The following is a 25,989-nucleotide window of genomic DNA, read 5'->3' as shown; positions in this document are numbered from 1 at the left end:
GATCATTCCACTTCTGATTAACCTATAATCTCTACCGTAAACTCGTATCACTAGTGGTCGTTGAACCAATGATGCAAATCAGCCCATTCTGCTATTAGATAACGTACTTAAACCATTCAAAGACAATCTGACATGATACAAGTTTGTCTGAGTTTTTAACGTGGTAAGATTTGAGAAATTGCTGAGTCACAGAGCATGCACCCAAACCAACTAGAGTTGTAAGGAGGTTGAGAAGAGATATGCTGATGTAGATGCATATGATATAGAGATGATGCGAATGTGGGGTGCAATGTCCAACTCAAGAGTGGAAGTGAGGGATTGGTAAAGGCAATCTGATAAGACCTATTTACCTAATGAGGGAAGTTAAATAAATAAAAAACTTTAGTTGATTCGAGATTTTGATGGGTAGGATCTGGAAGATCTACAAATTATAGAGCATATACTCGGTAGACTAGGAAAGGAAAGGGGTTGAGAAGAGAAACGATAATGTAAAATACCAATGTGAATGCAAATGCAACTTATTTGTAACTAGGTGAATGGGTGGACGGATTGTCGCAAGGATTGATTAGAGTAGGCTAGACAAGCATTTTGGTGGCTTAGGTGGCCGGGATTTGGGCTTGGTTAAACTAGCCTAGGGCTGGAAAGGGATATCTCTCCTTTCACACACTCTCTCATTGGTAGATGAGTAGTTTTGGTGGTTAAGGAATAATTACATGATGATAAGAAGTGAAGAGGGGGGTATTTATAAGTGTAGAGGGTGGCACTTTTGTAGTTTTTTTGAAGTTTAGGAGTTAAAGAAGGCTAGGAGGGTTGTGATTAGCTGTGGGAATAGGTGTGTCACATGACATCTTGTCATTGATTAGATGAATGATAAATGGAGTAATTTCAAAGAAAAATAGAAGTAAATGAGTCATTTTAGCCCAAGTAGGACTTTCAAGATGAGGGTTAGACTCTTTCTCCTTCACCTACCTTGTCACAAAATTTCACAAAATTCCATGAGTTAGGTGGTAGATGGGACCCTATTTTCATTGAAACCTCAAGTGATACATGGGTACTCCCTTGGGCTTCTCACTGTTACTTTATTAGGGTCCTAAGGCTGAATGGGCTTGAACTGAGCTTCAAACTGGGCTTTGGGCTTAGTTTGGGCTTTAGAAGCATACAGATCAATCTCTAACCCCAAGCGGGGTGTTTACAAGCCCCACATGATGGATGACCCATGTTGATGTGGCCCCATATGATGGATATAGTTTATATCAAAGGTCAACCAGTAATGATGAATAAGCTACTTTCACGGCGAGCCCCACATTATGGGCAACCCACATTGAAGGTGGGGTCACGCGATGGACAATCAATGTCAAAGGTGGGCTCCACATGATGGTCAATTAAAAATGATGGGCCTCACATGATGGACATTCCACATCAAAGGTGGCCCTAATGATGAGTGGCCCATATCCAAGACGTGCTCCGCATGATGGATGGTCTGCATCAAAGGTGGGCTCCACATGATGGGCTATGGATATTGAAGGTGGGCCCACATGATGGATAATATCATTGATGGTGTTTAACGTCTTAGATTTTCACTGTTTTGGATCTCCAAAAATTTTTGAATTTTTTTATGTAATTAACTTATATTATCACTTACTGGCCATTAGCACTCAATGTTAGTTTATGCACAGGTAGAACCAATAAAGAACCGCACAAGTCCGATTAATCAGCCATAGAAAGCCAACGAATCCGTCCGTTCACTTGAACATCAAGTTTAACCCCATAATTTACTCACATAGGGCCCAGATCAACCCCATTACTCTTTTAGCCTAAAACCGATGATTTAGAGTAATCATGACCAAATCTCCACTTTCACTAGTTATATATAGGCCGCACTATGAAACGATAAAAGTAGTTATAAGTAATACCCGGGAATTTGGGAGTCAAGTGTATGCACGACCCCCAATTTTCAGGGCGTTACAAGTTGGTATCAGAGCACTGGTTTGGAATTAATTGGACTATGGACCATGAACTCATTAACGTGTTCATTGACTTGAGAGAAAACACAATATAGATATAGAAATGCCAGGAACCACCCCAGGCTCTGAACCGACCATCTTAGACGGAAGGCAAGACTTCTAAGGAGTTAAGATTAGGGAGTGAGAAAGGGTAGTGACACTATGAAATGGGTTCGAGAGTCTTACAGTACCTCAACTCATTGAGAAGAACGAGCCAAAACCAAACGATTATATGGTCAAAACCATCGTCCTAGACCAAATGAGTGAACACCAGGCCAAACTTGATAGTTCTGATACATTTGGGGATAAAGATCCATGGATGAACAAAAAATTTACCACAAATAGTGGAAATATAAATAAATTATGATTTTGACTATTAAACGGGATGAATCTTATGAAATAACTAGGCCCGTTACGTAGATTGGCTTCTCTTACCCCAAATTCATGTATGGCACGTCGAATAACTCATTCCGGTTTGCGAGATATGCCCGTCGCAAGGTACCCCCACCGACAGTCTAGGAGACCGCGTGGCCCCCGCCAGACCACGTGGCCCCCGCCGTAGCCCCCACCAGACCGTGTGGTCCCCGCCAGTCCACATGGCCCCCGCCGCAGCCCCCGCCAACCGTCCAGGAGACCGCGTGGCCCTCGCCATTTTGGTGTTGCCCCCGTCGGAATTTCATACAATTTGGGGTCAACTTAATAAATTCATATCTCATTCGTTATAACTCCGATTTAAGTGATTCAAAATTCAGATTTAAGATTGATAAGTCTAGTTTTATATAAAAATAATAAAATAATAAAATAATAAAATAAAAATCATAATATAGTTAAAATTAAGATATTTTACCAACTATTCAAAAATTATTAATTTCAGACAGCTGTTGCTCCTATAATTTTAATAATTCACTTACAACTCCAAATGATATGAAATTTTGTGATATGACTTAAAACTTAATGATAAATCATTATAAAAATTTTAAAAATAATTCAGTTATTAAAAGTATAAGAAACGTTACAAGAATTAGACATGTTCTAGTATCTTACAAAAACTTGTTAGTTTCGAATAACTTATGCTTCTAAAATTTTTAAAATTTTTTATGGAACTTGAAATATATTGAAATTTTGTATGAAAATGGTCAAATTAATGATGAATTACCTTAAAAATTATAAAAATTTAGAAAATAATTTAGTTACTTTAAGTATGAAAAACGTTACAAGCAGTAGAGGTATTTTAGAAACAAACAGAAAATCATTAGTTTGGGACAAGTAGCACTTTTTGAATTTTTATAATTTTTGTGGAACTTCAAATGAAATAAAATTTTATGAAATAAAAGTAAGCTTAATGATGGATTACTATAAAAAAAATTTAAGAATAATATAATAACCAAAGGTGACGAATATGTTGCAAATAATAGAAGGGTTGAAAACAAAATTTCTGTAACTTCGAGTTACTAATAGACTAGTCATGTCTTTTCATATTAAAGTTTAACATTGGGTGTCTATTTAGAAATTATTTATAATCATGCTACGAATCATCCCGTAATTAAATTTAATTACATATACGTATTTGTTTAAGTTATTTTAGTGTAATTAAGTTAGGACCCTTAAGTAGGATTGAGTTTCATAGTTTAATACTCTGTAAGCTCGTGTTAGAGGCGGACTACAGTAAAATATATTAAGTTTTCCTATTTTCTTATGGACTCAAGGTTCAAACAACATCGAGAAGATGATATTCTTCATCTTTGCCTTTCTGTATCCTTATTAGCGTTATTAGCACTCCAAACCTTCAGAATACCTTAAAACTTTCGATTAGTCCTTCATTCTTGAAATTTATGAAACCGAAGTATAGTCTGCTCATAACTCACTAGCTATAAGATTGAAATGGTGATTCATATAAAATTTTGTCCATTTAGAAACTTTTTATGATGATCTTTAACCATAGGCATATTGAGAGATTATTAACCCCAATTTGGACATAAATTAAAATGAGGACTCTCTTAGACCAAGACCCAAAGGACAACCTTATAAATAAGAGATTTAAACTTTTCAATGATGATCATTCCCTAAATGTTGAGATTGATTGGACTACGGAATTATGGAAGCATACACCTGCGAAGTATTCGCGGCTAGACCTAATTCTCAATCCTGGGCGACTACTAATGGACTCACTGCTTTGACTGAGTAGAAGACCAGGATCCACCAGAATGAAGAAGGCATACGATGAGCCTTCTACCTTGATCAGGTAGATGATCAACGTATCGGATTCAAGTCCACTACAACCGTCTCTCCGTGTCGGTCGAACATTGAAAACAAATATTTTTACTCTAGACAAAGGAAAATCGTCATCATGAATCCAAATCTTTAAAAATAAATAGATAAATAAATAAATTGTAGTAAACCATCGGAGTGAAAAAGTTTTAATGGGGATAAACTAAAATGGGCCAGACTAACATAGATAGTATACACCTTACCACGCATATAAACTTGAAATTAATAAAACTAAGGCAAATGAAATAATAAAATCTTTACTTATTACCCTTAGGCAATTTCGGGGACAAATTTATTTTTAAGGGGGGTAGATTGTAATGTTCTGGATTTTCACTGTTTTGGATCTTCAAAAATCTATGATTTTTTTATGTAATTAACTTATATTATCACTTATTGGCCATTAGTACTCAATGTTAGTTTATGCATGGGTGGAACCAATAAAGAACTGCACAAGTCCGATTAATCAACCATAGGAAGCCAACAAATCCGCCTAATCACTTGAACATCAAGTTTAGCCCCATGATTTACTCACATAGGGCCCAAATCAACCCCGTTACTCTTTTAGCCTAAAACTGACGATTTAGAGTAATCATGACCAAATCTCTACTTTCACTAGTTATAAATAGGCCACGTTATGAACATAGTTAATCTAAACTCTAATCAATGCCCACGAGAAATCTCAATACCTAATTCATTCCAGAAATGTTCCAATTTTTTGAAAAAGCTCTAGACCGCTCGTTGGTGGGCCATTAGTTCGAAAACTATAAAATAATGTCTATCTTATTGGCTTGACGTCCATTGTGGGAATCGGACCTGGGTACTATTCAGAACTGCTCAACTTGAGCCAAATGACGAGTACATGAGAAGTGCAAATACCCTAAATGAAGAAGCTGAAAGTTAAGTGAATTGGGTCGTTTACTCTTATGCAAAGTTGAGGATTTCAGACCATCAGTTTACTATTAAACTTCACACGTGGAGTAAGGATATTTCCGTACTCATATCCATATAGCCACGACCCCGATCGACCATCAGTGACCGTTGAACAGACTTCTAATCATATCTGTCGATCGACACATCCAAAGGGCAGGCCGAACATGTCCACACATAGATCGTCATTAGGGCTAACTATCCTATGGTGTATATCAATATGTACACCGCTTAGTGGACCCTAGAGCTTAGAAAGACCCTCCCAGAGGGCTAATATAGTAAAAACTTAGCCCTTGGGGTCATTTACACAAAACCTAGCATTATAAAAGAGCCTCATTTGGACACCCCCTCTCCTCATATGAATTTGCCCTACGAGAAAGAGAGAAAGAGGAAGAGAAGAAGAGAGAGTAGGGTGGGAGAGGCTTTAGTGCATCCCTTCATCAGTCTCCTCCAATCAAGCCCTAGCATCGATCATTTTCCTCCGCTGAATCTGCCTCATTCGCGATTGAAAGGTAAAAAACAAAACTTATTTCATAACCTAGGTTTTTCTAAAATAAATTGCATGAATCTTACCTAATTACTTCTAAATTGGTATAGGAATCATTTTTTCCAATTTTCTAACCTAAGGAGTGCCATGAGTTGGGCGAAACATCTCAAGGTGCGGACTATTATTCTTAGGTGGCCTAACACCAATTTTAGTATGAATCTAATGATTATGTTTGATTGGCTGATATATTCAGATAATCTAGAGAAAACCTAGGCAAGACCTTACATCCTAGATCCTCCCAATTAAAATGGAATGATTTTGAAATGTTATTGTTCCTCAACATGGTTGGGCATGAATTTGGTGATTGTATGTTCATTTCTTATTTGATTCTTGCACAATGTTTCTTTATAGCATGTATGATGAATTTGGTGATTGCATGTTCATTTATTATTTGGTTCTTGTACAATATTTCCTTATAACATGTATGATACATTAACCCTTGTGAAATTTGTGTCATGAGATATATGTAATTCTTGGCCTCCTCACTATCCCACACCATACACATACACATTATTTCAAAAAATTGCTAATAGTTGCATTTATAGAGAAATCTAATTGTATATATTCGATGTGTGAGTGCAAGACATCTCTTATGTTAAATAATAAATTCTGTTTCGTTAAAATGCTAATGAATACCCTCAAATCCTTAGGTTGGTCAGGAAACTGAGGTGAGAGAAGGTAACCCCATTGGTATGATTGCCTTGAGGCTAGGCAGACGGATTTGCGTGAGTACGGATGGGTGACAGTAATTGGACTACACGGGCCGTTTGTACTCGATGTTGTCCATCTTGTACATGCGTGGACTCGCAAGGTCTAGTCCACGTACTAACCAATCATATTTGTTAACCATGTTTGCCCACACCTGTATAGAACTTGGAACACCATTCAACCATTAGAGCTCATTGACAACCATTTGAAACTGATCCACTGACTCGAGAGCCGAGCATGGTGGAATGGGACACTGCGTCTGAGTTGTCGGCCTACGCTGGGGTGACGAGCCTCCCCGTAGTGACCGCGAGCGATCCCACATCTCAACACTCCCCATATGCTTCAAGTCACGGATGAGGAAACTCGACGGGATCAAGGATCGTGGGGTCTTGACCTCACAACCAGTTTAAGGCATTGACATCGCGGGGTGTATTAGTTTCCCTAATTAGCTGTTTGAATGAACTTAATTAAAAAACTCGGCTAACACAATCATGACCGCATCGCACTAGTTAGGTTGGTGACTCGGCAGTTGAGGTCGCAATGAGGGTAGTTGGTCATATGCGATCGTTAGATGGAATCGCTAGAGGGAGTGTTGTTGTGAGGGCATGCATCATATCATAGTTTATGCATATGCATTAATAAGATTAGTTAAAAATTTTATGAATGTATTGCCTTTCATTAAATTCATAATATAATTGATGTTTGTGTAACTTAAGACTAATAACACCCACTGAGTTGATCACTCACTCTCACTCTGGGATGGTGTTTTAAAACACCAACCAGACTCTTCAATAGTTACAGGTAGTGAGGAGTTCGAGGAGTTGAGCGGCGCTGATATTGACGAGGATGACGATCTGTCTAGCTTCTAGCTGATGGGCGGTTCACCATAGATTAACAGCCTATTTTAGATCGCTGAGTGGTGGACTTAGCGCAACATTTCTTTGGACTTATCATTCTTTTGTATTTTTGCTGGGTGACGCCTTGCGCGATCCATTCATATTTTTGGACATGTATAAATATATTTTGTGACTTCTATTTCAACAGACTAGTTGTGTTTGTGATTCATGTTTCAAGTAATTCCATATTGCGCATTAAGCTTAATTAAATGCGAAACAGTAAAAGTAGTTATAAGTAATACTGGGGAACTTGGGAGTCGAGTGTATGCACGACCTCAATTTTCAGGGCGTTACATGATGGGCCGCACATGATGGATGACTAATATCAAAAGTGAGCCCTACATAACAAAAGATGCACATTAAAAGTTAGCCCTTATTGATGAATGGCCCACATTCTAGGTAGGCCCCGCATGATGGAGCACTCAAATCAAAGGTGGGGCCCACAATGAATAGTCAAAGGAGAGCACTAGGACTCAAGGATAATTTTTAGAATAAATAAATAAAAAAATTTCCTTTTCAGAAATAGGAGCATTACATGAGCAATGCATGGCATGCAAGTATTTTGAAAATCATGGACTTTAAGAACGATGGATGAAAATATACTTGAGTTAACATAAATCGTTAGATAACATGACGTGATGGTAAATAAATAAAAAAGAATGAAAAAGTCACTTAGAAAAAATTCTATCATTTGAATTTTAAATTGAAAAGAGAAGATGGCAATTTCATCCACAATTTTATTCCAATAAAAAAAAAGAATTAAAGTATGATCAGTGGTGCTTTCAATATGTTTACATATTTAAATTTCGAAGGAAAATGATTTCATAAAAAAGTTACAAAATTAAAAGGGAATTTTACAAAATTTCAGCAAAATTTTAAAGAAAGTAGCTCAAATATCTTTGTTCAACTATCACCAATTATAGATACACTGGATTAGAGTGATTTTGTTGTCAATGGATATTGCATTCAATGCACCGTATCGTGAGTGAAGATCAACAAAAAATGACCATTAAAATGTTAGGATTTAAAAATAAGCCCTTATTTAATTGGGGACACAAGGCATTATCATCTTTATTCTATTGTTAGGATGTTGTTGCTATTTGATATCTTCTATTTTTGGTTATTAATCTTCTATAGAATAGTAAAAGTTGCAAAGATTATTATCAGTATGGTGCATCACATGTATTAAGAGCAAAAGTTTCAAAGATTATTATCAGTAATCAAATTAGTGCATCACATCATGTATTAGGAGCAAGGATTCTTTCTTGAATGAATCCGCCACCGAGGTAAGGACTGGAACTTTTTCTTGAATAATAATCCAACGCTAAAATAATATCAAATTGATGTTTATATCATAAAATCATAAAAGAAAATAATCAGCCTAGGGATTATTTTTTCTTAAAAAAAGTACTGTTTCCCTAAACCTTCTTATATATAACACTTAACTTTTATAATTTTTACTTTTTGAAAACACATCCAAAAATACTTCAAAATGAACTATAAGATTGGACAAAATCTCTTTTGAAAGGATGGTTAGATGTGTTAGACTCCCTTACTTGTATAAAGACAATGAAAAGTTAAAAAAATGGCCCACCCTTCATCCATGTCATTTCAACCATTAATTAATTAAAGACCCAATCAAAATTCTAACTTCAATTCCCACCAATCCAACCGTTGATTAGAATTTAATCAAACTCAAAATCTTAACAATACCTTGTGAACTCCGAGATCAAATCAAGACCATCCACTTTTATCAAATTAGATGATCAATCCATCCACAATGTGGGACATCTACAATATTCAAATAGGAAAATTTTTGGGACATGGTCCATCTGCAATGGATTAAATTGTCTGGATGACCAAATCATGGGCCCACCTGTACAAATATGGACACTTTGCACTGACGTATAAGAGAAATGATGGTTGCTTGGAGAGGGGGAATTTCATAATCAATTCTCACCACATTTACCAACTTGGCACTGTTGTGAGATCTTGGCCATTTGTCGTGCATCATTTCTGATCGTAGGTGCAACACTTGTAAAAAAAAAAAATGGATGGTTACAATCGATCCACTGTCTTCATCGAATGTTACACGTGCGATCAAATAGGTCATGATTGTCTGATAAATGTAATTTTGGGCCTATGGCCCACTGAAAGTGGGCAGCACTATTGGGGACGGTTGATTTGAAATAAATCTTAAAATCTGTGAAAATGTGTACAATTTCTCTCTGCGTGTGTATGGCGGGTCATGTTCTCCCGGAGCATCAAATAACTTGATATGGTAGAGCTGGAAGAACCAGAACCGGAACCGCAATAGCGTAGGTTCATCTCTCCGCCGTATATTTGGGCGGCTGAGTATCAATCGATTCCATCTATCTTTCGGGTCTTGGCATAGATGGCATATATTTAAAGATTAACCACATTAGGCAATCCATCCATCGATTTTATTCAATTTTCCTACTGAGTATTCGGACCTTAGATCTTTTTGTTTTAGACCGTTGATTGATGGACACCGATCAGATGTACAAAATTGTATAAATAGTGTACATTTTGAGATATAAGCCATCTGTTCCCGGTTCCAGTATAAAGACGGACTCGAACGGTATGGAACGCAGCCACGTATTCCGTGGAGAGATAGGCTTACCATATTCTAGTGCTCCCGCGTCTACCTTATAATTTCCATCAAAGAAAAAGTTCCTTTTGAATCCGTCGCGACGGAGAAGCAGAGTGTGTCGCCATCCACTGTTTTCACATGCCGAGATGATCCGATGATTTAGACCGTCCATAGTCTCATAGATGACTATTACCCGATATGATCCTAACCTATTTATTTTCCATTTAACGAAACTTAATTGAAATTTCTTTTCATTATTCGTAATTCATATAGTCATCCTTTTCTGCGTTCTCTTATCAGGATGACCCCTTTGTCATAGATTACACGATATGGATAGTCCAGATCATCTGCACACTAAGTATGTGGGCCCGAATAGGCGGAGATACACGCAAGAGTCTTAGTCGCGACGGAGGGAAACGAACCATCTAGAAATAAATCGTCTCTTCGTCCCTGTGTCTTCCCCGCTTTTTTACATTTCTGCCCTTGCCCTTGAAGCTGCAGAAACATGGCGTCTTCCTCCATCGTCGAGATCCCAGCGAATCAGCAAATCCCGATCGATCTGACCATGACGAAGCGCATTCCTGGCGTTACACGTGGCAAGCTGAGGGTCACCGATGCTCATGGGAACCTGGTCTACCAACTCGACGGCAGATCTGCCCTCTCTTCTCCGTACAAATACAAGAAGATTCTGGTCGATAGTTTCGGAAACCCTCAAATCTCGATCGTTCAGAACAAGGTCAGTCTTATTCGCCCAAAGGTGGGCCCCCACCTGTACGGCTTTCCCTTGGGCTGAGCAGAAAACAAGATCTGGGGTTCGGTCGAGCATCAGGTGTTGTATCATGGTTTGAAGATTCGTATTCGGTCGGATCCTGTCCGGTTCGACACCCCGATCACCCCGATTGGGCGGAGTGAGGTCGATTCATCTCTGACTCGGGCGAGTCACGAATCGACTCACGGCCTTTAACCATGTGTAATATTCAATGTTTCGTTTGCTGTTTCTTTGTCGCTTAAGTGGAAGATCCGAGCCGTGGAACTGGTGGGCCATGGCATAGAGATTGGGTGGAGAAAAAATTGGAACGATCGAGTCATCAGGCGGGTTGTGAGCATCTGTTGAGTGAGATCTTTGGCTGTACGTTGGTTTCAACAGTGCAGCCGGCCTGATGGATGGACCATCCTGATGTCCGTCACAGTGGATCTTTACGATGCGGCCCGCCTTTTGCACGGCTCGGATGTTATACACAAGTGACGTGTGGAGAAATGATCATGTGCCCCCTCAATGGAGTGGAGAAGTTACCATCTGCCATTCAGTTACGTGTCTCCTAAATCCAAACCGTTGAAACCCTTGAAATCATTGGGGAAAATCGGGCTTTGAACTCTTTAGGTGGGCCACACTGTAGAAAATAATGGATTGCCAGTGAATTGACTTAATGTACATGCGACGGTACACTTGGTGAGTGGTTCGGTTAGTTTCTATGACCTTTGATCTTCAAGCTGGGCCCTACTTTTTCAGTGGCTCAGATGTCATCACTGTGGCAGCCTGGTTACTCTCATGCTGTTTGTTAAGCACTAGAGGAAGGATTATTTGGCACATGTGGCGCATGTGCATGTCAAAAACTTGACACATGTGGTGCTTGAAAATATGTGGTAACATATGTCCCACACGTGGTGCAGGTTCGAATGTTGAAAACTTGGCATGTGCATGTCAAAAACTTGACACATGTGGTGCTTGAAAATATGTGGTAACATATGTCCCACACGTGGTGCAGGTTCGAATGTTGAAAACTTGATGCGTGCGTGGTGTGTGGTGTTTTTTCTACATATTGGATGTCATGGTGGCACATAGGACATGTGGAGTGCTTGAAAATGTATGGTGGCTCACTTGGGCTATGCCTCACGTACAAATTTAGCACATGAAGTGCACTTAAAGGTTGAATTTGGCACATTTGTGATGCTTGAAGATGGACGGTGGCATATTTGCACATGTGGCACATGTTTACAAGTAAATGGTCTGATATGTATCATAATGGGAATAAGTAAGTTTAAAATTTATTAAGAACAACAAAGGTGATGTAGGATAATGGAAACTACTGTCGGATGCAAGATGAGAAATCAATTTACACATTAATTTCAGCAATCAACTTGTAAAATCAAATATAGTCACGTAATGGACAAAAATGTCCTAGGTTATCACATATATGGTGCATGAAAATATAAAATAATTCAAGAGTGGATAGACAATGATACAAGCAAAATTTTGGTTTAGGAAAAGTTTCACAAAAAAATCGAATTTTTATTAGGGTTTTGTATTCATGGGTGGAGATTTAGGAATTGAATTTTTAGGGATTCAAAGGATCTAGGATTAAAGGAGTTTTGGAGGGAAATCAAAGAGGGAAAAACCCTAAATGAGGCCCACACGTGGCTGCTTGTAAAGACGCACGTGCATGCGTGCGTATGCACATGCGCACATGTGACTCCACATGTGGCTAGGTAAAAGGGAAGAAAGAGAGGGATGATTGAGTAGGGTTTTGATGTGTTTAGAAGGTTGTAATGGAATGGAATGGAGGAAGACAAGAGAAGAAGAAAAATACATTTTGAAGAAGATAAAGAGGAAGGATGTACCTTGGGGAATCTACCACTAAACAAGCCTCTACCCTTCCACAATTCAATTGAAAGGGAGAGTTTCTTACAAACCCTAAAACACATGGAGGAAAATTCCTTCACACAAGAGAGCTTCTCTCTTTTTTCTTCTTCTTAATAACTCCACTAGGGTTGGATGTCCACCCCTGTGCTTTTATAATTAAAAATTTGCAATAATTATAACTATGCCACTTGCATAAGTGAAATGATCCGTTATCTAAAATAAGAAAACTAAAATACTTATTATCAATCTCATCTATCAAGTAAATCCTAAAAATAACAAAAAAACAAAAAGGAAACAAGATTAGAGTCCAAGGAGCCTAAATCTGAAAGATCTGGTGGTTCGATGGCTTGATCGACATGTAAAATTTTTATGACTAAAATAGTCTCTGAAGCAGTCCATATGCATCATCCCAAAGTGGGGTTTTCCTGATGCACATCCAATGCATGTGGGTCTTCAAAATGGCCATGTGTGCCTCATATGGAACTCGTTTTCCATTTACAAAGAAAGTTGTGCTGATGCGGGTGGTCGTCGCCTTTGTTTCTGTTACACCCGAGGAGGTCCTTTGATGTCCCATCAAAAGGCCCAACAAGGATAAAAATTTTGATGTCAAGATCCAATACAAACTTTTGTAGGATAACTTTAACATACAAATCCTAGTGACTAGTTTGATATTTTAATTGCATCCAATTCTTCCATCATGTGTGCCTCCTAGTGATCTCCTTGGCTATCAAAAAATTAGGTTTATCCAACTCGGGAAGGCGACAACATGTAAAATCACACATAAAAGCTCTAAAATTATGCGTTGTTGCCCACGTGTTTTGGAATGGCCTTATTTTCTAGGTGTCTATTCAATATTCATCTTAGTGGGATGCATCTTTTGAATGGATTAGATGGTAAACACATTAGGCCTTATATGAAATCTAGAAGGTTTTTAATGGTGGGCGTCGCCTTCCCAATTCTTCCTTGTGGTGTGGCCCACCTGAGTTTTGGATTAGCCGGAGTTTTGCGCCCTAGGGAGAAAAGTAGGGGGCACACATGGTGGACGAGTCATATGTCATTAAAACATCAAAGTAGGCTCCAAGCATCAATTTGTACGTTGAGCTTATCCTTGAAATGTTTGTATTGGAAACTGTCCCACGATGCTTACCTAGGCCTTATACCAATTAATTGAGGTCGACTACATGAATCCTGTTCCACCATTTTACTTTATCAAGTGCCAGACCTTCAATTAGACCGTAGGTCAAGTCTTTTCTTACTACCTCCATCCATGTCTTTTGGTTAACACCGTGTGTGTGTGTGTGTGTGTGTGTGCGCGCGCGCGCACGCGCGTGTGCGGGGAAAAGGTTCTATGAGGTCAACCTTATGGGAACTTCCCATGAGGCATCTATGTGGGCGCCACCATGTTGTGTGTTGGACATCCACACCATGCATTTGTCATCACTCCCCTCACACATGATGATCACATAAGAAAAATAACCATAGGTTTATCTTATAATTTGTTTGGTGGTCATGGAACAATAGGGTATTGAGATCCATGGCCAACAACTCTCCCTTGTTCAATGACAATTTTGTCCAATCTCAAGTTCCCAAGGACAACCAGAGGAATCTCTTTCTTTTAACCCATGTTCACATATGTTTAAGATACTTCCATATAGTAATCATGGCATAATCGCATGTCCAGACAGGACATGGTCATCATGATCTATGGATGTGATCATGAATATCACTGGATACCATCCGTTTCATTAATGGATAATATTTACATTAGTTTTTCAGGAAACAACACCAACATTAGGATCAATCTAGTTTCACTTTTCTTCACCATCCAAATTTGCATGGGTGTTTCATACCTAATCCATCTGCAAAAGCAAAGCACTGGGATTGTCGTTTTTATCCATTCACTGTTCCTTTTCCTTGGCCTGATCTTGTGGCTTCTGTGATGGGTATGTTTGTTGTTTTAGGATGGTGGTGCATGGCAAGGTTTTAGAGGTGATAGCTGTGAGAAGAAGGATCTGATTTTTAGGTTGGAGAGAACTGTGCATTCCCGGACGAGAACTGAGCTAGAGGTGCTCCTAGTAGGTCAAAACTGGGGAGATACGCCGGCAATGTTTAAGGCGCAAGGGAGCCCTTTTCATCGATCATGCACTGTTTACAAGGGGGATTCCATTGTGGCACAAGTAAGTCAACCAACCAACTGATCAATCAATCATCATGATCATCATAACCACCACCACCACCACCACCACCACAACCACCACCATCATCATCACCATCATCATCTAGGTTAACCTACAATTAGTTGTGGGAGTCTGATCAATCACCTTCAACTGTGTAGGTTAACCTACACCCTTTTATTTTATTTTATTTCATTCTATTTTTACTTTCATAACCTAATTCTTCCTTCAAAAAATTGGTTGACCTTCAACCTGTTGTAGATGATCAATCCTCTTACTGAGGAATCACCAACATTTTTTTGGGAAGTATGGAATCACCAGCATTATTCAGTGTATTGCAATCATAAACCATCAGTTTCCCCAAGTCTACATGCATACTCATAAGCATCTAAAATCCGCATTTCCGTCAAGTTGTGATATAACAGGCCTGCACTCGCCACATTGGCTTCAAGCTATCAATCTTTTTGGAGGAAACCCCAAGAAAGTGAGAAGTTTGAACTTCCATCAAAATGAGGAAGCATCCAAGTTGGTGCGATCCTCAGTGGTTTAAGGGCCTAGCTTGATGTTCTCCATTAGTCTGGGGCTTTTGGTGTATTGGTTAGGTTCTTAACATTGGTATTAGAGCCAACCCCAAGTCCCTTGTTCGAGTCTTGGAGGGGGTGCCTGGTGGAAAGGGCAACCTCGGCTAGAGTGATGCCACCACAGAGCTGGCAGCTGCGAATGTCGACTTCAGAACATGGTGGTGTTTTATGATCCCTAGTGGTTTATGGGGTAGCTTGACATGTTCTGTCGGTAGTATGGCTTTTGGCATGTGGGTTGGATTCTTAAACACACGTTCTCAAATTTTTGGGGTTCACTCCACGGAATGACATCTTAAAGCTGAGGTTGGCTCTGGACCTATAAAAAATAGAATATTAATGCAACCCGAATATTAAAAGTTTCTATGTCATGCAGCACTAATATTGATTTTCTATGGTTTTCTTTTCTTTCTTTCTTTCTTTCTTCTTCTTTATTTACTTATTTATTTTTATTTATCTGAGGTTTCCAGCTTAACCCCAGCCTGTACTAACAGTACTGCAGAAGAAGCTGCAAGATTATTTGTAAAAGCTGATGTAAAGTACTAGGGCATACCCTGGACCATCATCAGTGATAGGGACCCTAGGTTCACTGGGAGGTTCTGGACAGAAGTGTTCAAACTCTTAGGGTCCAAGCTCAACTTCTCCACAAGCTTCCACCGAAAGTACGAGCTTTGGCCTTAGCCCGGAACTCGTTCGATGCTAGAGAAGTAAAGATTCAGTCTCGCTTTCATCGCTTACTTGACTGAACTCTTACTTGACTGAACTTGTTGGAAGAAGGGAGGCAAAAACTAGAGGTATCATAAAAAACAGAAAGGAACTCTAAACCATGCCAGCCCCCCTTGACGTGAGAGATTAGTGAGAGGTGAGGGATTAGAGCTGTTCCTATTCCCAGCCAGTTGTAGGATAACCAACCAAACCAATGAGAGGAGTCTGTTCAGGTATTAAGAGTCCTCCTTCCAAACAGTAAAGCAAAATCCCAGTGGGGGCTGGTGACTTTCTTTGATGGCCTTAAGTCCTATTTGTCAGCCGTGGGGAACTGCTCTGAGGATTATAGAATCCTTATCACTGGCTTTTCACAGTCATGTTGGGTTCTCAATTCTGAGAAGTAGGGTGCATGTGTTGGTAACCAAGCCATTGGAATCTTGTTTCTCACCCTGAATGGATGACATAAGTATGAAGCTGATGTTAGGCTGACCTTGAAAATGTTCAAGGAGAACAGAAAAGCAATCACGAGCTGTGGGGTTGATGAATCATGAATGGAAAGCTAAAAAAACAGAAAACAGGGTAGAAATAAGCAGGAAGAGATGGATGTAGTGCATCACACCCGTCAACACTAACTAACCCAACGCAGGTGCTCAGAAAAGTCCTTTTAATTCCCCCTATCGGTAAATAACCATGCTAGTTCTGTACGCATGGGCCTGTATGTATAGGCCTTCAAGCTTCCACTTTTCAAATTAAATATGCAACTCAAAAAAATTAACTACACAACTCAAATTGTTTACTTGGGTAAGAAACTCCTAATAGAAAAGGAAACTAGAGAATTGAAAATCATGCTTAATTGGGTGGACAGGCAACTAGGTGAAATGACCAGCCAGTTGGTTTCTGAATGGACCTGTGGGCTCCACTGGCTGATATGACCACTCAAAGTGCATCCAGTTGGTCTTTTGGGTGCCACAAGCAATTGGACCATTATTTGGGCCATGTTCAATTCATCACATGGGTTGATTGGATGCTCTCCCTTCTCGTGTTTATGGATTAGCTCGTTGGTGGTGCCCACTGCTGGCCCTATATGTTGACAAATGTGTGGCCTGGATGCATAAATTTGCAATGGAGGAAATTGTCCTTGAATTGGTTCCTATGCTGATATCCGATCCCTGATTTGTCTTTTTAACGAACATTCTTTTGTTTTGGTGGAAGTTGGTGGTGGGTTCCCACTTGGACTTCTATGTAGGTCTCTTGCCTCTTCATGCAATCATTTTCTGCTCAGGAATCTGCATCATCTTCTCTATACCGTGTTTTTGGCTTCCTTGTGTCACTGACGACACGATTAAATCATTTTTACTGTTTCCTTCGAAGTTTGGCTCATGGGAAGAACTTCCTGTCCCTCCTATGGTGGTTGATCCTTCTTAGGCTTTAGGATGATATTCTTCCTATTATGCACGAAGGCATACCTGACGTTAAAATCTAAACAACAAGGGCTTCCACAACTAGGATGTGACTAATGTTCATGGGAATGATGTCACAACAAGCATATTTGGTTTAACGTGGCCATGTCAAATAATCGAGTGGTGGCTATATACAGGGATAGAAATGATGTTTGTTCATGCAATCCAGTATCAGTTTTGGATTCCTTTCCATCGCAAGCTGTAGTGTTTCAACCAACTCACACATGCACATAATAATGTAGGTAGCTAGTGACAATTTTGATACTAGTAGCTAGCAACGACTCCTCTTCCTTCTCTGCAGGTTGGCTCACACCCATCTGGCCAACCTTTGTCTACGTTTGGTGCTCTTCAACTTTTGTCGCCCGTGCCCGTATTCTTTTTCCCAAGGTTCATATGCAACTTGATCGTTACAGAAATGCAGACCTTTAGTGGGACAACAGCAGCATAACATCCTACATTCCACGTTTTGTAACACCTTGTTTCATCTGTTTTCCGTTTTCTCCAGAAAACCCTTGTTAAGCCTTGACACTTCCTAATTAAGGGTGTGTTTAGTCGCACTGATGGGATCCGGTGCATTAGTGCTGGTATGGTTGCACCCTGCTTTTGATTGCACTGAATATCATGAAATTTCATGATCAATCAGTCTAATGTGGTGTGATATTTCACGGAATTTGGGGCCACCAAACACACCCTAACATAAATTGTTTGCTTGCTAAGCAAGTCTTTAACGAAAAACATGAAACCTCCTACTAAAAGGATGCTAACTATTAACCGTAAATAGGAAATCATGCCTGCCCGGGTAGCCTGGGAGCTAGTTAGGCCCCATGATTAGAGTAGATGACCAGCTGATTGGAGTAGAAAAGGCCAGCTGATTGGGTCATGTGGAATCCATATACCAATTGGACCATTATTTGGGTCATCCAATCATCATTTGGTCCCATGGACCAATAGGGCACCCCCCTTTTCTCTTGATTTATGGATCGGCCAGCATGTGGGGCCCACCATTGGCCCTATTTTTTGACACACGGGTGTAAAGTATTCCATAATGGTTCTGGTTACCGTAATGGCCAACACCATTACATTTACGATATATAATGGTGTGGGGCCCACCATTGGCCCTATTTGTTGACACACGGGTGTAAGGTATTCTATAATGGTTATGGTTACCGTAATGGCCAACACCATTACATTTACGATATGGATTGTAATGGCTGTTACGGGTACCTTTTTTTTAAATTTATTTTATTTTAAATTTAATTGCAAAAAATCCAAAAAACTTGTATCGGCCTTGTAATGGACTGTTACAGCTTTTGCGGGGGGCGCAGCGGGCTGTTACCCGTAAATTTTTTTACGTAATGGCTGTTACAACCGTTATGACCCCGTAACATGTAATGGTTGCCACCATTACCTTTACGTAACGGCCTTTATGGCCCCGTAACAGCCGTTACGGCACACCATGCATGGGTGAATTGTAGGCTGGATGCATCAATGGACCATGCCACAAAAATCTCCTTCATGGGAAAATCCCAACCTTTTGTTTTGTGGTGTACAACTAGGCAGTTAAGAAGAGAAATATGACCATGGTTCACATGCAACCATAAAAGGTCCCAAGATTGGTGGCTTGGATCTTTTATGGTGGGAGATGTCTGGCACGTGGTCCATCCACAGTGAGACAATATAGCAATGGTCTGCATAACCAATTTAAGGACCCCACTTATCCAAACTGATAACCCAAGTACACGGTGCAAAAGATCCGGACAAGGGTCTTGCAGAGTTATAATTTTGAATAACATTTTTTTTTTTTTTTTAATTGACTATGTGTGGGGTTAGTGTTATCTTATATCTGCTGCCATCACTGTAGTTATCATATTTGCCATTGTTGCCATGTGATTATTTAATGTCACCACGATTTCATGATTGCAAGATCATTTGGGACCATGGTGGAGGTTGACTTCCATTACATGTTTGTTTTGGGTCAAAAGGTTGCATGGTCTCCTCTGTTTTTAGCAATGTTTCAAATAGCTCCCGTAGCGTATGCTACGTAGCGTAGCACTATGTAGCGTCCCAAATAGCGTAAATCCCTTGTAGCGCACGCTACAGGGGTCATAGCGTACGCTATAGCTACGTAGCGCGTTGCGTCCGTAGCGTAAGCTACAATGTATTTTTTTTACTATTTTAGTTTTTTTATTTTTATTTTTTCATGTTTTCTTTGTTTCTAATGTTGAGGAATGTGACACTTGTATTGTACTTGATACTTTTAACCTATGGGATTTTTATTTCTTTTCATAATTGTGACTTGTGGTTTCAATTAGACATTATTAATTAAAGTGGTTTGCTTAGGAAGTTGTTGATGTGATAATTATTTGATTTGGCTTATGTATGTGGATTGGCTTTTGATAAATGATAACTAATAACTTTTTTGAACATACTTATAATTGATAAAATGAATCATCTTTTAGGCATTTTTATATTTTTTTTCCCTTTTTTTTCACTATTTATTATATTTGTCCTATTTTTAAATTAAAAAATAGAAATATCGTGTAGCTTACGCTACACGCTACGTATTTACGCTACATGCTATGGAGGGCTGAGCGCCACGCATCACGCTACCGCTATTTAAAACACTGGTTTTTAGTTTCTATGAGTGGGTTGCAGGTTCAATGATCCAAACAGTTGAAATCACAGCCTCACCATTCAAGGCCTATGCTCCAAAATCCCACTGGATTCCAAAATTTGGAATCCTTCGATGGTTAAATTAATTTTTTAAAAAAAAGCAATCTTGGGTAACCATTCATGGCCCCATTTGCACAAACTGAAAACCTGTATGGTGCTGTACAATCTTTCGGCCCCGATGTTGTATAATACTTCTAATATTTGCTTGGGTTGTGCTGCTTTTGGCATGGTTTGCAACATTCTAGAAGTTAAACTAAGCTTTTTTTACCACGAAGTTGCATATTCATGCATGTTGTGTACTACTGGACTAGTGGTTCCAAGCATAGTTTTAGTACTTGTTGAGTCAACTTGATTCGGTTGAGTTTCAAGTCAATTCACCTTGTTGAGGTGAGTCTCTTCGCAGGCTCAGATCAATGGATTTAAATTTGAGGAATGGTTTTCTTCTGGAGTTCTTTCTCTAAAGATAGAAGCATTCCTTTTGCTTATCTATTCATGAGCAGTTCTTTCTTCAATTCTGCTACATTAATGAGGTTTGTGTAGTGTGTGTGAGTGATCCAGGGTTCAATCCCTGGTAATGTTACCATTCAACAAAAAAGAAGAAGAAGAAGAAGAGGTTTGTCAATTCCACGTGTGGTGGATCGTTGCCCATCTGCACGTTGGTGCATGTGCTTGTGATATAATCTTGTCATCAGGTGGGCTAGGGTGCAACTCTGGCAGGTTGGGTTGAGGGTTAACCTGAACCTTATGAACTCTAGAGGACCCAACCAGCAACCTGACCTGGCCTGAATTCCAACCCGAGGTGCCCAACTTGAATTCCTCTACATTTGATCCAACCTTACCTGAATCCGACCCAAATACATGTGATTATTCGCAACCCGGCCTAACCAGACTTGAATTAGCTCACAACCCGAACCCAACCCAATTTCAAATTGGGTTGATGTTGGTGTTGTCCCAACCGAACCTGACCTGAGAACCTTGACAACCGGACACCTGATTTAACCGGGTTCGGGTTGGCCTGAACCCAAGTTGCCTGCTCACAGTTTAAATCTTTGTCCCGACGGGCCACTTCACACCTCATGTGGGTCACTGGTCACAACATACAAAGCAAATTGATGGCTCGGAAAAAAATAGTGAAACTGCCTGGTTTTTGAGGCAGAAGATGTGAGAGTTATTTCCAACCAGATGGAAAGCTTGGACCTTGCACTCGGGGTCCATATTGGCACGTGTGGTGGTGTTTGGATGGGTGGGTCCCTTGTTAATTCATGGATATCTATTAGAAAATGTTGACTTGTTGTTGTTGTTGTTGTTATTATTATTATAAATTTTACTGAAATACCCATTGGAGTCTTGAGGCTGACCTAACTCTTAGGATTGATCCAATGCAGCTGGCAATGAGTTAAACCGTGTCATAGGTTTTCGAACTACGAATTTCAAAGTCTGTATATTCATGTAAATACGCACACATGCATGTGCTGTCTCTGTGTGACATGTGTAAGATATGATCCATTCATCAGTTAGTGACTTAGTGTGCACTCTTGAGTGTACCTTGTCCCCGAAAGATCAGATCGGTCCACTCATCAGGCAGGCTGCCCTAGCATACCCATGGTCCATATTAAATGCACAAGTGGTGAACCTGGGAGTGGACTGGCCTAATTGTTGGTCTGGGGTAGGCTCAAAGCGCTTCCTGATTGATGAATGGCAGGGATCTCAAGCATGTGTGCCCCATTCCCATCCATCTCATGGGCTGAAATGATTAATGGACTGAAATTTTGGTGCAGACTAGCGCTATGTACAAGCTTGGGAAGTCTATTGTTGGGAGGCACAAATTTCGGGTGACGATTTATCCTGGAAATGACCATGCACTGGTGGTGGCTGTTCTTGTAATTTTCTTTGGAGGAAGCTAGCAAAATGAAGGCTGACCCATATACTTGCAGTCGTATATATATATGCTTCTTGTCCTGACGGTTTGAATTTATTTCCTTTGGAGGCCGGTGGAGGCTACTCTAATTTGGTGGGATGGGTGTGATCACATCGTTCGATTTTCTTTTTTTGCGATGATATGGTTGCAAACATAGTAACAGATCTCGTTCTCGGGAAATCTTGATGCGCAAATTTCAATTTCTGCAAACAAAGTGACGCGTCTCATTATTGGGAAGTGTCAGTATGGGATTTTCAATTCTCTGTGTATGCTATGGAATCCCCACTTCTACAGTTACCATGGAAACCCCACTTCTACAGTTACCACGGCAACTTGAATAAACACACATCTAGTTTTAAGAGAAACTAGCATTCACAACACTTGTACGAGAGATGAAAGAGAGAAAAAAAGATGCTTTATTGCATTCTCAATGCTTCTCTCTCTCTCTCTCTCTCTCTCTCTGTGTGTGTGTGTGTGTGTGTGTGTGTGTGTGTCTCTCTCTCTCTCTCTCTCTTCTCCTTCTCTTTGTTTATAATTTCTTTAAAGCAATACAGCTCACACATAAAAATAAAAGCCAACCTGAATTCATACATAAATAATTTCTAGAAAAAAAAGTAATAGTTAAATTTCTAATCCCTGGTTGTATTGAAATAAAGTTTACTTCTAACAACTTCCCTTACATTCGACTCACTCATTTCCACTAAGGTCATCAACTGAGAAAACTTGTGTTTTCAATGCCTTTGCAAGAATATCCCTTAACTATTCTTTGAATTTGCAAAGCTTGAGCTCTGTCTTCTTTTCTTTCATGTGGTTATGTATATAGTAATACTTGGTGATGATGTGTTTGTTTCTACAATAATAGACTGGTTTTTTATGAATACAATTGTGGACTTGTCACACGTGATCTTCATAGGATGCTTCTGCTTGTGATTTAGTTCGCTAAGCGTCATTCCTAGCTAAGCCTGGCACACACTACAAGCAACTGCAATGTACTCTGCTTTTGCAGTTGTTAGTTTAACTACATATTTCTTTGATGACTATGAGAACACGCTTGAACCAAGATGAAACACAAATCTGGAAGTACCCGTTCTTGTCACTGTTATCTGTTCAATCATTATCGGTGTATATGACAGATTTTGCATATGTTATGATATTGAGTATTTTAAATGTACCCCAAAATTTTCTTGCCATGATTTTGAGTGCCTATAATGTACCTCAAAATTCTGTTGGCAGCTTTCAAGTATGATTGGTTAGTAACTCCAACCTCGCGACTGTCTGGTAAACTCTTAAGATGAGATTTACATTTTTCTTTGCTAGCATTAACTGAGTACGTATCGGCTTGTAAGATTTCATTTTGATTTTTTCTAATATATCCTTGGTATACTTCCTCTGCACATGAATCATTCGTCTGTGAAACCTCAATATTGAGAAAACAGGACATCAACCCATATCTGGCATCTCAAACTGGCTAATTATGGCCTCCTTCCTCAAGTATCTTTTGGTTATTTCCTGTAAATATTAAGTTATCCACTTCCAGAAACGATAAGCATGTCTGCTTTTGAATCATACTTAATATTGAGAGTGTGTTCATACAGGTACTTTGAAAACAATGCTTCTAAAAGTACGTGCCAATCTCAAGGCACTGGCTTCAAACTGTACAAGGTCCTTTTTCAATTAAGGCCTTTTTTTTTTTTTCAATCTGTATACTTTGTTTTTCGGACCTTTTCTTTTCACATAAACTGCAGCTTGTTGAACATAGCCTTCTTCTTAAAGCACATCATTGAAAAAAAGGGTATTTAGCATCCATTAAAAAAAAATCATCTGTTCCGAGAAGATAATGCAACAATTATCCGAGTACTGCCAGGTCTGACAACTGGCTCAAAAACTTCTAAATATCAATATATGGCTTTTGCTTTTATTCTTTTGTAATCAATTTGGCTTCCAATCTTGCTCTCTCACCATCTGGCTTATACTTGATTTTGAAAACTCACTTGACACCAATTGATTTCTTTTACTTAGGAGAGAAGTGAGCTCCTATGTACTTTCTTCTGGATAGAAAGGATTTCCTTGCCCATGGGTTTTACCAAACTTTCGTTGTCCTTGTATCTTCACAATTTATGGGATTACAATATGCAAATAAGGCAAAATTCACCAGCTCTTCATTCGAAATCTCATTGTCGTTACCAACCACATAATCTTGCAAAACAAGCTAGCAAGATGGGAATGTTTAAGATGGTCTAAAGGTTCTGGAGTTGATAATGAAGATTGTGGAGGATAAACTATTGGATGTAGGAGAATCTCTAGAATAAATTGGCTGTGGTCTTTCTTCTACATGCACTTCAACATCAATATTAATTCCCAACTGTTTTTTTCTCTTTATCTTCCACAAAAATAGCATTTCTATTAATCTTTTTGTTTCTTCTCCCTAGATTATACAACTTACTACCTTTAGTCACATCATTAGAATTGATGAATGTACACATTCACTTTTATCATTAAAATTCTTCTTTACTAGTCAGGTATAGGGGGGATATGTAAGACACCTAAATACCCTTAAATGCTTCTAACCTTTGCTTTAGAAAACACCCATATTTTTCTGGGAAAATCATAAATGAAAGTGATGAGCTGGTGACTTCTATTAGATGAAACCTCAATAGGTCCACAAATATCTATATGCGCTAATTCTAATGGCTTTTTAGCTCTCCATGGTTTTTTAATTGGAAAAGAATCATTGTTATGCAACCATCACATGGACAATTGGGATTATCAATTGATTGCAAGTTACTTTCTTTTATAACAATTTTGAGCCATTAAAATTGAGATATGACTGAACCAAAGAGGACGTATATAATTCTCATCCCTGACAATTGCATTGAAATAAGGTAATATTGCACTTCTAATTATCGAGGAAACATACAAATTTTAGTCATCTGCACCTTTCTGATAAGGCCCTTTTCACCATTCTATATGGTGCACACATCGTTCCGGATATCATGATTTGAGACAAAAACATTCAGAAATATGCTGAGGTGAACCTTCGTATAAGAGAATTAGAATTTTACCTTCGCTCAACATGGATGGGTATGGGTGTCGCTAAACCATTGTAGGTATCGAGTTTGGGTATTTTTAAAGCCCAATTAATGATTAGGCTGGGTGCTGGTAATACACCCATTAATACCCGAACTCATTTATTTATATATGAAAGGCTGCCACCGTGAAGATGGGATGCCCCAAAAATCATGGGGAATTTTTTGGTTGGTTGTTCATTGTTTTTTATGGTGTACTTCAATTGGTAGTCGGATGCACGTACTTTTGGTACGTTCCCATTATCATGGTAGGACAATCTTGTTGGATGGGGAGACGTCGTACAAACAACAAGCCAACTAGTTGGATGCAGGTATTTGCGTGAATTTCTCTTTGTATGCTAAAAACGTACACTACAAGCATTCGGTAGCTATGTGAGCACAAGTAGGGCTGGGCATGGGACTACTTGACTTGGCAAACTCGTTCAGACCCAAAAATGAACCGATCAGACTTCGTCTAATCCGAACTCAAACTGGGTTGAGTTTGGGTCACCTAATAACTCGACTCACCTGAAACCAACTTGGTATCTGACTAGACATGTGTGTGTGTGTCTATATATATATATATATATGGGAAAAGGTACTATGTGAGGTCGAGCTGTGTGGGCCCCACTGTGATGCGTGTCGACCATCAACACTGTGCATTTGATGGGTACCCTCTAAATTATGGGATATCCCAAAAATCAGCTGTATACGGAGCTCAGGTAGGCCATACCATCTAAAATCATGTGAAACACTGTTAAAACATATAAAAGCACTTGGTGGGGCCCACATGAGTTTTGAATGCTGCTGAA

At 39.3% G+C, this 25,989-nt stretch overlaps 1 protein-coding gene and 1 long non-coding RNA gene across 2 annotated transcripts; both read left to right on the top strand.

Moving 5' to 3' along the window:
* Nucleotides 1-10,419: 10,419 nt before the first annotated feature.
* Nucleotides 10,420-22,370, top strand: LOC131253519 (protein LURP-one-related 7). The gene is made up of 3 exons (XM_058254543.1): nt 10,420-10,699; nt 14,566-14,781; nt 21,973-22,370. The coding sequence occupies exons 1-3, from the start codon at nt 10,469-10,471 to the stop codon at nt 22,096-22,098; spliced, it is 573 nt and encodes a 190-aa protein (XP_058110526.1). The 5' UTR covers nt 10,420-10,468; the 3' UTR covers nt 22,099-22,370.
* Nucleotides 10,706-12,548, top strand: LOC131253520 (uncharacterized). Its single transcript, XR_009175240.1, has 2 exons — nt 10,706-11,634; nt 11,730-12,548. It is a non-coding gene; the product is annotated as an uncharacterized LOC131253520 (long non-coding RNA).
* Nucleotides 22,371-25,989: the final 3,619 nt, after the last annotated feature.

This window comes from Magnolia sinica, chromosome 8 (genome assembly GCF_029962835.1).
Source record: "Magnolia sinica isolate HGM2019 chromosome 8, MsV1, whole genome shotgun sequence".
Classification (NCBI taxonomy): domain Eukaryota; kingdom Viridiplantae; phylum Streptophyta; class Magnoliopsida; order Magnoliales; family Magnoliaceae; genus Magnolia; species Magnolia sinica.
This window is presented reverse-complemented; position numbering and strand designations above follow the sequence as displayed.